The sequence below is a fragment of the Orcinus orca genome, chromosome 21 (genome assembly GCF_937001465.1).
Source record: "Orcinus orca chromosome 21, mOrcOrc1.1, whole genome shotgun sequence".
Classification (NCBI taxonomy): domain Eukaryota; kingdom Metazoa; phylum Chordata; class Mammalia; order Artiodactyla; family Delphinidae; genus Orcinus; species Orcinus orca.
The window spans coordinates 7,647,231-7,663,211 of record NC_064579.1 but is presented as its reverse complement, the minus strand read 5'-3'; the positions used below and the strand labels follow the sequence as shown (position 1 = coordinate 7,663,211).

General features: G+C 40.1%; 1 protein-coding gene across 1 annotated transcript in view; it reads left to right on the top strand.

The window, feature by feature from the left end:
- UNC5D (unc-5 netrin receptor D) overlaps positions 1-15,981 on the top strand; it is a 276,418-nt gene that overhangs the window by 245,475 nt on the left and 14,962 nt on the right. Inside the window, exon 17 of the mRNA XM_049704290.1 lies at positions 12,628-12,806. Coding sequence (XP_049560247.1) covers positions 12,628-12,806 — 179 coding nt within the window. The remainder of the gene's footprint in view (positions 1-12,627; positions 12,807-15,981) is intronic.

The window sequence follows — 15,981 nt, the reverse complement described above, 5'->3', positions numbered from 1 at the left end:
AGACAATGACATTCCCTCCTGAATGGTTATTTGAGGGTAGAGGGAGAGAGTAGCTGAGGGGGAGAATCAGGGGAGCTGGTAACGCATTGTTTAGCAATTCCAAGGTAATCCCTGGCTAGTTTAGAAAAACACACATACTGGATCGTTCACCTTAGAACGTGTATGTGTATATATACATATATATACATACACACACATATTCACGTATACATATATAAATAATATATAAGCTCAGCAGAAGGTTTAATGCATTTTGTATCCGTACAACTCAATTTCAGCTGCGGTTTTTCCTCAAAACTTGTAGCCTTGGGCTTCCCTGGTGGCGCAGTGGTTGAGAGTCCACCTGCCCATGCAGGGGACACGGGTTCGTGCCCCGGTCTGGGAAGATCCCACATGCCGCGGAGCGGCTGGGCCCATGAGCCATGGCCGCTGAGCCTGCGCGTCCGGAGCCTGTGCTCCGCAACGGGAGAGGCCACAACAGTGAGAGTCCCGTGTACCGCAAAACAAACAAACAAACAAAAACTTGTAGCCTACAAGCATTATCACTTCCCTCCTTTCTCATTGCAGTTCACTGTTTATGCAAAATGAGTGTGGCTAATTCCCCAAATAGTTTTCTCTAAAGTGCGGATGGCTTTCCAAAGAAGCGTGTCTCAAAATTGATAGCTGTCTTAACTGACATGTTTCTACCATATTTGCATTTGTTATTGCCAGTTAGCATTATGTGCTAACATAGTTCTGACAGGGAAGGTAGATCCAGAAACCTCAGGCAAGATATTTTTAGAGTCTCTTTCTGGAACAGTCATGGCATATTTAAGACAATTTATTTCAAAGTAAAATACAAATTGTATGGGAGTTTTAAAATAAAAACAAAAAAAATCTAAGAAGAGCTGCACTTCAGAAGGAAGAGTGAAAAGGCAGGACATAAAGATGCCTCTGATGAAAATTGCCCTAAATACCTGTCAACAGGTCGACAAAAGAATTCCAGGTTTAAAAGGTTTTTACTATCTAAGGTACCCAGATATTGAGGATCAATTTCAGCTATTACAGGATATTTGTGTGAAAGGAATGTGATAAGGTTGACACATCCTGGCACCTTTGCTCCTTGCTTAATAAACCCTTGAAGTGCATGGAAAGAAAATGAGCTAATAGGGGCTGCCCTGGTGGCGCAGTGGTTAAGAATCTGCCTGCCAATGCAGGGGACACAGGTTCGAGCCCTGGTCTGGGAAGATCCCACATGCTGCGGAGCAACTAAGCCCGTGCACCACAACTACTGAGCCTGTGCTCTAGAGCCCACGAGCCACAACTACTGAAGCCTGCACACCTAGAGCCCATGCTCCGCAACAAGAGAAGCCACCGCGATGAGAAGTCCGTGCACCGCAACGAAGAGTAGCCCCTGCTCACCACAACTAGAGAAAGCCCGCGCGCAGCAACGAAGACCCAACACAGCCAAAAATGAATTAATTTTAAAAAATAGAAAATGAGCTAATAAACATAATCTTCTTTACTCTCCAGTTCCTTTTCTAATGCTTAACAAAGTTTACGATCACTTTGGAAAGCCTTAAAGAACATGACATCACAGTACCTCTTGGTAAATGGAGGCAGAGTTAGCAGAATAATATTTAGACATTCAGTGGTGGACTACAGCAATCTAAGTTGTAGGCTACTGCATTTTAGAAGCTTTATTAACTTGTTTGATCCTGTAAGGATCATTTAATTAATTGCTTTAAGTGTCCCTGCTGAAATTTGGCCCAGTGCATCCCCATTTCTTTGTACCAAACTCTATTTCTTAGGCAAATTTCGTTGGCCATCATTTTCTACATCAGAGGAAAATTAATAACTTTTGAAAGCCACTATGTTTCAGGCACCACTTCATGTGCTTTCACATATAACCATCACAGCTCTGTGGATTAGTATTATATCATCACAGTTTTACATGATGTAACAGTCTCAAGGAAGTCAACCTTCTTATCCAAGATCATAGAGCTAATAAGATGGGTAGCCAGAGTTCCCAGCTGAGATACTAAACTTTAAGACCAAAGTCTGGATTTCTGTTCAATACCACTCCAGGAACCCAACCGAGGAGGTTTAATTTATTCGTCCTAACCATGGGCCTTGTCCATAACATAAGCCCTCTCTTTGGGGCCTTAGGCACTAGTGACAAACATCACAGCATCAGCAGTTTTGCCTTTGAGTCTAAAAGTAGGTGAAAATTGGGAAGCTCTTTCCTCAAGACTGCAGAAGGATGAGATGTACCTGTTTGTGTGTTGGGCTAGAATAAGTGTTCATTCTATACATCTTCACAAATAGAATTGATTCCCCACATGTAGATCTGCCTGCAAAAGGGTGTCTTGATTGAATGATCACTCAAGGCCCTTCCAACCCCGGGATTGTTTCATTCCTGGGAAAAGCATATATCTGGTGATAAAAGCCATCTTCTTCTCCCTAAAACTGACTTGGTTTTTATGGTAGACGTTTCGAGAAAAATGAAGATACATAAAGTTCTGAGAAATTGGGAATAGCTGGAGAGAAGAGGCAGGATATATTCAAGACATGGGTCTATATCAATTACTGAGTCGAGAATAATAGATCAGTTATTAAAGGTCATCATACTTCATGGCCACTACGCTGAAAGATTCTGCTTTAGGTGGTTTTAATAAGCTAATAATAAGGTGTCATTGATTAATAATAATAAAAACCTAAAATTTTTGAAACGTTCAATAGATATCTTTGAAATATGTATTTTAATATCTCACCCACCAAAGAAAAAAGAATCCTCACATATCTGGGCTCAGAGCTCCCCCTTCCTACCTTACTTTAAAATGGATTGCCTTAGTCTCACTATATTTCGAGATTTTAGCAATGGAACCATGAGAAGTAAAATATGTATGTGTCTCTGTGTGTGTGTGTGTGTGTATGAAATACAAAACATTGATTTTAAATTAATTAATGCAGTGAGCATTCTCAGTGAAGGCACTTGGTTCTTTACGTTCAGCTCCACATCCATCATATTCCTTCATGCCTCTTATCTAAATGGTTTTCCAAATAATCATTCATATCCTTCTCAAATTTAAAAATTATTTCAGTGATCAAGGTAATATATCTTTTCTGTTCTTTAGAGTAGCCATTATTGTGTCAATCTTTGGAAGCAGGTTGGTTCTCCTTAAATTTAACCCAACTACATTACCTAATGATGATAGCCAATTGATACTCTATAAAGCAACAGTATTGTGGACTAAAGCAAAGTAAGTTTGCTAATATTGAGCAGAAGGGAAGAATCCCCAAGTCATTTACTTCCTCCTTCCTTATGAATGTAATAATATTAAAGAATCTATCTTTTGGTAGAAACAACTTAAAATGGGAATCTTGCATGTTAAAATTTTCCCTTCAAGAAATTCTCTTATCTTTCTTCTAAAAGTGGTAGAAGTTGGGGGATGATGTGTCTGTTACAAAGTAGACAGAATACTTGGAATTCCTCACTGATTTACAGCTCCCACGTTAACCAGGTAGCAGCACCTTATCTCCTGTGTTCAGAGCATGAAAATCTCCTGTTCCTCTGCATATTTAATTTAAACAATCAGAAGATGTGATGCATCCACTGGAGTCTTATTACTCGGCCCAGATGTCTTTTAGAATGCATCATAAATGTTATGTAAAGTGTCATCCTTACACATGGGAAATATTTAAATTTGGAAACTTTGTGAGGGACATGGGGGCCCATTTATTAAAGTGTAGTAAGTAGAAGAAATACATATTTTTACAAGTCAGTCTCATGTAATACTTTATTCACCTTTAAATTGTACCACTCTGTCCATTTTTTTCTGAAGACTTTGTGTATCAGGGTGCTCTTTCTTCTGCCAACAGGGAAGACAGAGCTTGGTCGAGTTGGTCAAATCATAGATGCCATGAGGGCATCTGTCTCTGTCTACTGCCATCTTTTCACATGGATACACTGTGTTTTCAGTTTCATTGGCAAGTCACCTTTTCACATGTTGACACCCTTTAGTGCCATTTTACAATGACAATTACCATGTTATCCTGTACAGAATTCCTTTTATTCTCTCTCTCAATGGTTTTTTACTATTCTTTTTAAGGACATTACCCTGCCTTAAGTCAGGAAAATTTTTAAAGAAATGATTCTTACTTGATTTGTATTTTTAAAGGCTAGAAGAAATTTTACATACCATGATGAAAAGTGACGTGTCTTGTAACTTATCTTATGCAGTAAGAAGCCTGAGGTGGTTTATTTTATGAACATCTTATATATCAGAAAAGCACTGGGCTCATTGGTTCAAGATGGCGGAGTAGACGGACAGGCGCTCACTCCCTCTTGCTAGAGCACTGGATTCACAACTAACTGCTGAACAATCATCAACAGGAAGACACTGGAACTCACCAAAAAAGATACCTCACATCCAAAGACAAAGGAGAAGCTGCAATGAGATGGTAGGAAGGGCGTAATCACAATAAAATCAAATCCCATAACCACTGGGTGGGTGACTCACAAACTGGAGAACAATTATACCACAGAAGTCCACCCACTGGAGTGAAGGTTCTGAGCCCCATGTCAGGCTTCCCAACCTGGGAGTCTGGTAACAGAAGGAGGAATTCCTAGAGAATCAGACTCGGAAGGCTAGAGGGATTTCATTGTAGGACTTCGACAGGACTGGGGGAAACAGAGACTCCACTCTTGGAGGGCACACACAAAGTAGTATGTGCATCATGACACGGGAAGGAGCAGTGACCCCATAGGACACTGAACCAGACCTACCTGCTAGTGTTGGAGGGTCTCCTGCAGAGACGGGGGAGGGGGGTGGCTGTGTCTTACCATGAGGACAAGGACACTGGCAGGAGACATTCTGGGAAGTACTCCTTGGCATGAGCCCTCCCAGAGCCTGCCATTAGCCCCACCAAAGAGCCTGTAGCCTCCAATGGGTTGCCTCAGGCCAAACAACCAACAGGGAGGGAACCCAGCCCCACCCAACAGCAGACAAATGGATTGAACTTTTACTGAGCTCTGGCCACCAGAACAACACCCAGCTCTACCCACCACCACAGTCCCTCCCATCAGGAAGCTTGCACAAGCCTCTTAGATAGCCTCATCCACCAGAGGGCAGACAGCAGAAGCAAGAAGAACTACAATCCTGCAGCCTGTGGAAGGAAAACCACATTCACAGAAAGAGAGACAAAATGAAAAGACAGAGGACTATATACCAGATGAAGGAACAAGGTAAATCCCCAGAAAAACAATTAAATGAAGTGGAGATAGGCAACCTTCCAGAAAAAGAATTCAGAATAATGATAGTGAAGATGATACAGGATCTAGGAGAAAGAATGGAGGTAAAGATCGAGAAGATGCAAGAAATGTTTAACAAATATCTAGAAGAATTAAAGAACAAACAAACAGAGATGAACAATACAATAACTGAAATGAAAAATACACTAGAAGGAATCAGTAGGAGAATAACTGAGGCAGAAGAACGGATAAGTGACCTAGAAGACAGAATGGTGGAATTCACTTCACAGAACAAAATAAAGAAAAAAGAATGAAAAGAAATGAAGACAGCCTAAAAGACCTCTGAGACAACATTAAACATGCCAACATTCACATTATAGGGGTCCCAGAATGAGGAGAGAGAGAGGAAGGACCCGAGAAAATATTTGAAGAGATTATAGTCAAAAACTTTCCTAACATGGGAAAGGAAACAGCCACCCAAGTCCAGGAGGCACAGAGAGTCCCAGGCAGGATAAACCCAAGAACAAACACGCCGAGACACATAGTAATCAAATTGACAAAAATTAAAGACAAAGAAAAATTATGGAAACAAGGGGAAAATGACAACATACAAGGGAATTCCCATAAAGTTAACAGCTGATTTCTCAGCAGAAATTCTACAAACCAGAAGGAAGTGGCACGATACATTTAAAGTGATGAAAGGGAAGAAACTACAACCAAGATTACTCTACCCAGAAAGGATCTCATTCAGATTCAATAGAGAAATCAAAAGCTTTACAGACAAGCAAAACCTAAGAGAATTCAGCACCACCAAACCAGCTCTACAACAAATGCTAAAGGAACGTCTCTAAGTGGGAAACACAAGAGAAGAAAAGCACCTACAAAAACAAACGCAAAACAATTCAGAATATGGTAATAGGAACATACATACTGATAATTACCTTAAATGTAAATGGATTAAATGCTCCAACCAAAGGACACAGGCTCACTGAATGGATACAAAAACAAGACCCATATATATGCTGTCTACAAGAGACCCACTTCAGACCTAGGGACACACACAAACTGAAAGTGAGGGGATGGAAAAAAGATATTCCATGCAAATGGAAATCAAAAGAAAGCTGGAGTGGCAATACTCAGATAAAATAGACTTTAAAATAAAGAATGTTACAAGAGACAAGGTAGGTCACTACCTAATGATCAAGAGATCAATCCAAGAAGATATAACAATTATAAATATATATGCATACAACATAGGAGCACATCAATACATAAGGCAGCTGCTAACAGCTATAAAAGAGGAAATCGACAGTAACACAATAATAGTGAGGGACATTAAGACCTCACTTATACCAATGGACAGATCATCGAGACGGAAAATCATAAGGAACCACAAGCTTTAAATGACACAATAAACCAAGATAGATTTAATTGATAGGACATTTATAGGACATTAGATCCAAAAACATTTATAGGACATTCCATCTAAAAACAGCAGATTACACTTTCTTCTTAAGTGCACACAGAACATTCTCCAGGGTAGATCATATCGTGGGTCACAAAGCAAGCCTCATTAAATTTAAGAAAATTGAAATCATATCAAGCATCTTTTCTGACCACAACACTATGAGATTAGAAATCAATTACAGGGTAAAACTATAAAAAACACAAACACATGGAGGCTAAACAATACATTACTAAATAACCAAGAGATAACTGAAGAAATCAAAGAGGAAATAAAAAAATACCTACAGACAAATGACAATGAAAACACATTTTTGTTGGAATGCAGCAAAAACAGTTCTAACAGGGAACTTTATAGCACTACAATCCTACCTCAAGAAACAAGAAAAATCTCAAACAATCTAACCTTACACCTAAAGGAACTAGAGAAAGAAGAACAAACAAAACCCAAAGTTAGTAGAAGGAAAGAAATCATAAAGATCAGAGCAGAAATAAATGAAATAGAAACAAAGAAAGCAATAGCAAAGGTCAATAAAACTAGAGGCTGGTTCTTTGAGAAGATAAACAAAACTGGCAAACTATTAGCCAGACTCATCAAGAAAAAGAGGGAGAAGACTCAAATCAATAAAATTAGAAACGAGAAAGGAGAAGTTACAACAGACACCTCAGAAACACAAAGCATCATAAGACACTACTATAAGCAACTCTATGCCAATATAATGGACAACCTGGAAGAAACGGACAAATTCTTAGAAAGGTATAACCTTCCAAGACTGAAACAGGAAGAAAGAGAAAATATAAACAGACCAATCACAAGCACTGAAATTGAACTGTGCTTAAAAATCTTCCAACAAACAAAAGTCCAGGACCAGATGGCTTCACAGGTGAATTCTATCAAACATTTAGAGAAGAGCTAACACCCATCCTTCTCAAACTCTTCCAAAAAATTCCATAGGAAGGAACACTCCCAAACTCATTCTATGATGCCACCATAACCCAGATACCAAAGCCAGACAGAGATACTACAATAAAAGAAAATTACAGGCCAATATCACTGATGTGTATAGATTCAAAAATCCTCAACAAAATACTAGCAAACAGAATCCAATCACACATTAAAATGATCATACATCACGATCAAGTGGGATTTACCCCAGGCATGCAAAGATTCTTCAATATATGCAAATCAATCAATGTGATACACCATATTAACAAACTGAAGTATAAAAACCATATGATCATCTCAATAGATGCAGAAGAAGCTTTTGACAAAATTCTGCACCCATTTATGATAAAAAAATGCTCCAGAAAGTGGGCATAGAGGGAACCTACCTCAACATAATAGAGGCCATATACAACAAAGCCACAGCAAACATCATTCTCAATGGTGAAAAACTGAAAGCATTTCCTCTAATATCAGGAAAAAGACAAGGATGTCCACTCTCACCACTATTATTCAACGTGGCTTTTGAGGTCCTAGCCATGGCAATCAGAGAAGAAAAAGAAATAAAAGGAATCCAAATCGGAAAAGAAGAAGTAAAACTGTCACTGTTTGCAGATGACATGATACTATACATAGAGAATCCTAAAAATGCTACCAGAAAACTACTAGAGCTAATCAATGAATTTGGTAAAGTTGCAGGATATAAAATTAATGCATAGATATCTCTTGCATTTCTATACACTAACAACAAAAGATCAGAAAGAGAAATTAAGGAAACGATCCCATTCACCATTGCAACAAGAAAATAAAATACCTAGGAATAAACCTACCTAAGGAGGTAAAAGACTGTACTCAGAAAACTATAAGACCCTGATGAAAGAAATCAAACATGACACAGATGGAGAGATATACCATGTTCTTGGATTGGAAGAATCAATATTGTGAAATGACTATACTCCCAAAAGCAATCTACAGATTCAATGCAATCGCTGTCAAATTACCAGTGGCATTTTTTACAGAGCTAGAACAAAAAATCTTAAAATTTGTATGGAGACACAAAAGACCCCGAAGAGCCAAAGCAGTCTTCAGGGAAATAAATGGAGCTGGAGGAATCAGACTCCCTGACTTCAGACTATACTACAAAGCTACAGTAATCAAGACAATATGGTACTGGCACAAAAACAGAAACATAGATCAATGGAACAGGATAGAGAGCCCAGAGATAAACCCACACACCTATGGTCAACTAATCTATGACAAAGGAGGCAAGGATATACAATGGAGAAAAGACAGTCTCTTCAATAAGTGGTGCCGGGAAAACTGGATAGCTATATGTAAAAGAACACTCTCTAGAACACTCTCTAACACCATACACAAAAATGAAGTCAAAATGGATTAAAGACCTATATGTAAGACCAGACACTATAAAACTCTTAAGAGGATAACATAGGAAGAACACTCTTTGACATAAATCACAGCAAGATCTTTTTGGACCCACCTCCTAGAGTAATGGAAATAAGAACAAAAATAACCAAATGGGACCTAATGAAACTTAAAAGCTTTTGCACAGCCAAGGAAACTACAAACAAAACGAAAAGACAACCCTCAGAATGGGAGAAAATATTTGCAAATGAATCAAAGGATTAATCTCCAAAATATATAAACAGCTCATGCAGCTCAATATTAAAAAAACAAACAACCCAATCCAAAAATGGGCAGAAGACCTAAATAGACATTTCTCCAAAGAAGACATCGAGGTGGCCAAGAAGCACATGAAAAGCTGCTCAACATCACTAATTATTACAGAAATGCAAATCAAAACTACAATGAGGTATCACCTCACACCAGTTAGAATGGGCATCATCAGAAAATCTACAAACAACAAATGCTGGAGAGGGTGTGGAGAAAAGGGAACCCTCTTGTAGTGTTGGTGGGAATGTAAATTGATACAGCCACTATGGAGAACAGTATGGAGGTTCCTTAAAAAACTAAAAAGAGAATTACCATATGACCCAGCAAGCCCACTACTGGGCATATACTCAGTGAAAACCATAATTCAAAAAGACACATGCACCCCAGTGTTCATTGCAGCACTATTTACAATAGTCAGGTCATGGAAGCAACCTAAATGCCCATCGACAGACAAATGGATAAAGATGTAGTACAAATATACAATGGAATATTATGCAGCCATAAAAAGGAAAAAATTGAGTTATTTGTAGTGAGGTGGATGGACCTAGAGACTGTCATACAGAGTGAAGTAAGTCAGAAAGAGAAAAACAAATACTGTATGCTAACACATATATGTGGAATCCAAAAAAAATGGTACAGTTGAACTGGCTTGCAAGGTGTAAACAGAGACACAGATGTAGAGAACGTATGGACACCAAGGGTGTAAAGTGGGGGGGATGAATTGGGAGACTGTGTTGACATATATACACTAATATGTATAAAATAGATAATAAGAACTTGCTGTATAAAATAATATATAAAATAAAGGCAAAAAAAAAAAAAAAAAAGAAAGGAATTGACTACTCTGCCCAAAATAACTGCTTACTACAGAACAATTTCTGTTCACTCAATAGCTACCTATCCTTCAAGGTCAACTCACATGCCTCCTCCATGAAGCTCTACTACTCTTAATTCTTGAAATACAATGCTAATATCACTCAGAGAGCGTTTTTCTGAACCACCCTGCTCTGTGGATTTTGGGTACTTGTCTTGATGCAGGGTGATGTAGTGAAGTGAGTCCTGGTAAAGGTATTAGGGTATCGGAATTCTAGTTTTAGCTCTGGCAGCAATTACCTGGGTAACTTCTACCGAAGTTTATACCCCTGTGGAGTCTATAAAAAATGTCAAAGACTGATTAGGAAATTGAGGCTGAGGGAAGTCCTGTAGCATCCAAGGTCACTGAGCTACGAAATGTGAACTTATACTCCAAAGCAAGACATTTCTGACTCTGAAAACCACACTTTTCCTGTTAGTCCATCCTAACCTCCAAAACTGGACAAATTTTGATGAGCGTTGTTCTATAATAGTCCAGGGAATAGAACTAAAACCAGTAAGTAGAATCTGTTTAATCTGATAACATGTACTTTGAAGTTCCAAGAGTAAGACATAACGTGCAGCATTTCTCAAAAAGTATTTGACCACATGACTGCTCTCTCTTGGAACATCTTCTGAGATACCCTGTGGGAATACTGGGTTAAGGCATTGTGTTTCCAAAACATCCCCCCTTATGTAACTGTGTTAAATGGTTACAGAAAGACAAAACACATTATCATTCATTAATAAGATCTTTGTATGAACTAGTTTCCTCAATTAACAGATTTTTGAAGATGTAAGATACACCAAGTCTGAAGGCTTAAAGTTCCATGAGCCTGGACCCTAGCCAAGAAGGGCTTCCATGGCTGTGGTGTCCACAGAAGGAGATGTGTGAAAGGTCAGAAAAACATCAGGGGAAGCTCACAGGGGCAGTTCAGGAAGGGCATGTGTTGACTTAAAGGACAGCCCAAGTCGACAAGTTCCTAATGCAAAGGATAGTTTCTTGGCGTTTAAACAGTGCTAACTAGTCCCTTAACCCGACCTCAGATTTGTGTTTTAATTTCCCTTTGCGTTAGTTTTCTTCTCTTGCATAACAAATTACCACAAATCTATCAGAAAAAAACACCACCCGCTTACTGTCCCACCTTTTTTGAGGGCAGAAGCCTAGGCACGGCCTAACCGGGTTCTCTGATCAGGATCTCACAAGGCTGAGGTCAAGGTGGTGGTGGCAGCAGTACATTCTCATCTGGAGCTCAGAGGTCTGTCCCCACATTTATTAGGGTTGTTGACAAATTCAGGTCCTTGTGGCTGTAGGACTGAAGTCCCCAATTTCTTGCTGACTGTTGGATAGGGCTCACTCTCAGCTCCTAGAGGACACCCTCAGTTCCTAGCTTCAGCCCCTCCCACCCCCAACCACAGGCAGTTCACAGCGTGGCTATTTGCTTTCTTTCAGGCCAGCAGGAGAGATACCTCCAGATAGGAGCTGCATCTTCTCTCTTTTAAGAGCCACTTGATTAGGTCAGGTCCACCCGGAAAAATATCTCTTCGTCAATGCATAGTCAACTGATTAGGGACTTGCAGAATCCCTTTTGCCTTGTATCCCATCATAATCACGGGAGTGATTCAGCTGCCTTTCAAGACCTTAAAATTCTGTTAGTCCATCTAAACTTTCAGCAGCTATTCTGATATGATGGATGGATATGTGATTTCACATTGGATATGATGATCTAATTGTTATGATGTATAACTAATCCTCACTGGACAGCTCTTAAGTCAGAAGAGTGGGCAGACAGCAGGCAGAAGCTCTCCAGCCTGCAGCACTCCGCCGGCTACTCCAGGTCTCGTCGCTGACTCGTGGCTACCTCCCATTTTACAAAAGCAATTTAATTCTGAAACAAAACCAAAATATCTCCTATAGAATCACACTTGAGGCCTGGGAGAAACACAAACTTGAAAATGATCAACATACAATCAGGTCCCCTTTGTAGCTTTCCTGACACATGGCTTCCCAGCCAGCTCCTTTGATCAGCGCATTCTTCTCTGATCAGCTCTGACTCTCAGAAGGTCTCCTTACAGTGAACTGAAATCTGTCATCTGGAAGCTTCTTCCTACTGATTCTAGATTTTTTTTTTCTTTTGAGAATTAAAAAAAATCTAATTCTGCTCTCACCTGACACCTCCTTGGATGTAGGAAGCTGAAGATTGTGACTTCCCTGAGTGGAAGAGGCTTTTGAAAGCTCCAGTACACGGTTTCCTAGGCTACTAGAGACATTATTTACTATTTTAGAAGAGACGGGAACTTGTCAGTGTACTTTATAGACTCCATCACAACAGGCAAGCATTTTTTGCATGTGTGTTAACACAACTTCTCTTAAAAAAATAAAAGTGTTGACCAGTAAGGCTTCTACTTAGATCTGATCCTGCTTTCCTTATTTTGTTTATAGAATGAAAGAGAGACCATCACTTTCTTTGCACAAGAGGACAGCACTTTCCCTGCACAGACTGGCCCCAAAGCCTTCAAAATTCCCTACTCCATCAGACAGCGGATTTGTGCTACATTTGACACCCCCAACGCCAAAGGCAAAGACTGGCAGATGTTAGCACAGAAAAACAGCATCAACAGGTAACTGGGGGCAACTTCAAAAAGAGGATTTTACTAAAAGAGCTTGGAAACTAAAATGGGGCGGGTGTGTCTACGTGGTTTCCGGACCCTGATATCTGTATGGATTTCTCTGGCTGTATTTCATGTGAAATCTGGACAAGGAAGTGGGAAAAGAACAAAAATATGACACAGTGTGTGGCCCTTCCTGCCACCCCACTCTGCCTTTGGGGATGTTACGGAAAAGTCCTACTTGAGTCCTGGTCCCATCTCCAGGTTTGCTAATTGGGCCACCATAATGGAGGTTTAGACTTGGTCATCTTGGTGCTGGTGAGGGGATCCCAGAGTCTTGAGACAGTGATGGAGAAACAAAGAAGCAAGTTTCTCACACCTCCTCCCTCCCATCGGGTAACCTTAAGTGTTATTTAACCCCTAATAAGGATATGCTCAGCCTGAAGAAGTGGGTGCGTGAATATAAAAAAGGAAGTTTGAGATGATACCTCTCAGGTCTGAAGGCGGAGGGCATTAAACAAGCAAAAGCAAAAGCAAAAGTCTGCTGCTTAAACCGACACTATTCATTACTGGGCTACTGTTGTGGTTGAGTTGAAAGGAGAATAGAGAGATCATAGTGGGCGCTTGTACTTTGATGAGAAAAAGCAGGGGTGATGCTATTCAGAGCAGCACTGACGGGGAGGCCAGTTAGGGCTCAGCTTGAGGGATGACTGGTGGGGAAAAGGCATTGACAAATAGGATCTCCTCTCTCACTAACCCACCCCGCAAACCCCAGAATGAAAAGAGACAAGTTTTCCCAGCACCCTTTTCCTTCCCTTTCCTTTGGTACTTTTTATGTCTTTTGAGACAAAACCTTAGTTTTCTCACTGTTTGGCTTACTCTGTCATTTCCATTTTTTTTGTTCTTTGTTTTCACAGACATCCTACCTGACTCTTTCTTCTCTGAAAGGAAGGTAGATGTCTGCCAAGAAAGGATAGAGGGCTGCTCCCTGTTTCAAAAGGGATCCGGAAGCCGAGAACGAAGGGCCCAACTAGAAAGCAGTCAGACTCAGAGAGGAAAATCAAGAGAGAAGGCATGGCTGTAAGAGAAAATGGAATTTACAGACAGGCAGGCCCAAAAAGAACACATTCTTGGAAAAGGCAGGTAGTGAAAATGAGAGAATACAAAAATGTCTGAGGGTATAGGGGAAAAAAATTCGGTTGAATTTTTCCCAGCAGCTTTGATAAAGGATGAGATGTGTCATGTATAACCTATGAACACCATGACTATGTCAGGTTCGCTTTCTGATCAACCTGGGGACAAGAATGAAAAACTAAGCCAGAGGACAGAATTTGGTCTACAGAAAGGAAAGTGAACATTGGGCAGGAACTCAGAAGCTCTGTTCTGGTTCTACAGCTAATACCAGTCTGCCCAAACACATCACTTACCATCCCTATGTTACTTTTTCTACAGATGCAATTCATAGAATTCAAACTACGTTAACTCTCTAATCCAGTCTGGCAATAAGAGTTTATGATTTTTAATTCACCACTTGCAAGAAAGTAATTGCCACAAAGTATCTACCTACTCATGGCTGCTGGCCTTCATTTGCTAAAGAAGCGTGTGCACGTTCCTGCCTTGTTCATCTTATTCTCCACTTCCAGTAAACATACGAGAACTACACAGGCTGCCTCCAAAGCCATCAGTTTCTGACCTTGCACAGTAGGGAAAACGCATTTCAAACTGGGAGACTAAGGTTAGCATCCTTTTGTGTCCGGGCTCTAACGAGCAGTAAATAGCTACACAGGAGCACGCTTGTCCCCTCCAATGTCGGGGGTCAAAAAAGGCAACCATTGGATGTGCCTGTTTGCTTTTGCTTGCTTTTGTTTCTCCCTAAGACCCCTCTCTCCAGGAAAGCCTAAACGTCCTTAGTATACAAAATTCAAACAACCTACTTTATGGAAAGTTTCTAACATGGTTCTAAGAAAATGTCCATTTTAAATAAATGTTAGTTAGTCCCTTTGAAATGTTCACAATTAACAGCAAGTTAGAATAGCATGAATGCACAGAATCTTTGTATTTAAATAAGGTTTCATCTTTAACCCTTACTTAGTTACCATATTCACCTTCAGTGAATGGCATTTCCTTCCTCTTTACTCTCTAGCTTAACTCTCCAATAGGAAACTCATTATGGAGTGAGAACGATTCAAACTAGGGGTTAGCAGGCTTCTTTCTGTTAAAGAACCAGAGACGGTAAATAGTTTAGGCCATATATGATCTATTGCAACTACTCAGCAATTATTCAACTCTGCTTCTGCGGTGTGAGAGCAGCCCCAGGAAATATCTAAACAGGCGGGGCTGTGTGCCAATAAACATTATTTACAAAAGGAAGCAATGTATTTGGCCTACAGTACATAGTCTGCTGACCCCTCATCTAAACGAGTCTGCTCTCATTTAGTAAAACTTTCATAGGACCTATTGCTGCAGTTAGAGTTACACCTGCGGCTAAGCTAAGGCACAAGATAAGGCCCCTTTCTGCAAGCTGGTGTTGTTCCGGCAGAGATGGCCACGAAGATAGTCAGAGAAGCCAAAAGAGAAAGATGATGGAAAATCACCTCGCACCATGTCAGCTAATCCCCATTCTCATTTTGCAGAAATTGTCAAGTTCATTAAACGTTTCCACTACTGTAGCAGAAATGTATCTTCTCCTACATGGGAAGAAACATACGGGACAGAGATGAAGGAGATTTTAAATTAAATTGTCACAACTTATTGTGTAATCCCAAATCACTGGGCTTGCTCTCTTAGGGCTACAAATAATATCGTACTTATTATACTACATAATCATCAGTCACTAATGTGATCATTAATGTGTGTTAAAACACAGAAATCTGACGTTGTCAATATGCCGGTATTATTGGGTAAGAAAGCTGTTGGATAGCTTGAGATTTCATCAACCCTGGGATCACGAGAGAAAGATGATCACAAAGCACAGAGTCGGTCTGCTATTAGGGAATTCACCTACCGTGATCTTGTGACAGCACCTTTACCTTTACCTTTACCTTTACTCTCCCCTTCCCTTCAATTTCCAAAAGTGAAAAGCTAGTAAAGCAACAGCCCTCAAACCATGAAGGAAGCACTTTCAAAGGGAGTGGAAGGAAACATTCACTGTTATCGTGTTGCCAGTGGAAATGTTCTCCTTTCGGTA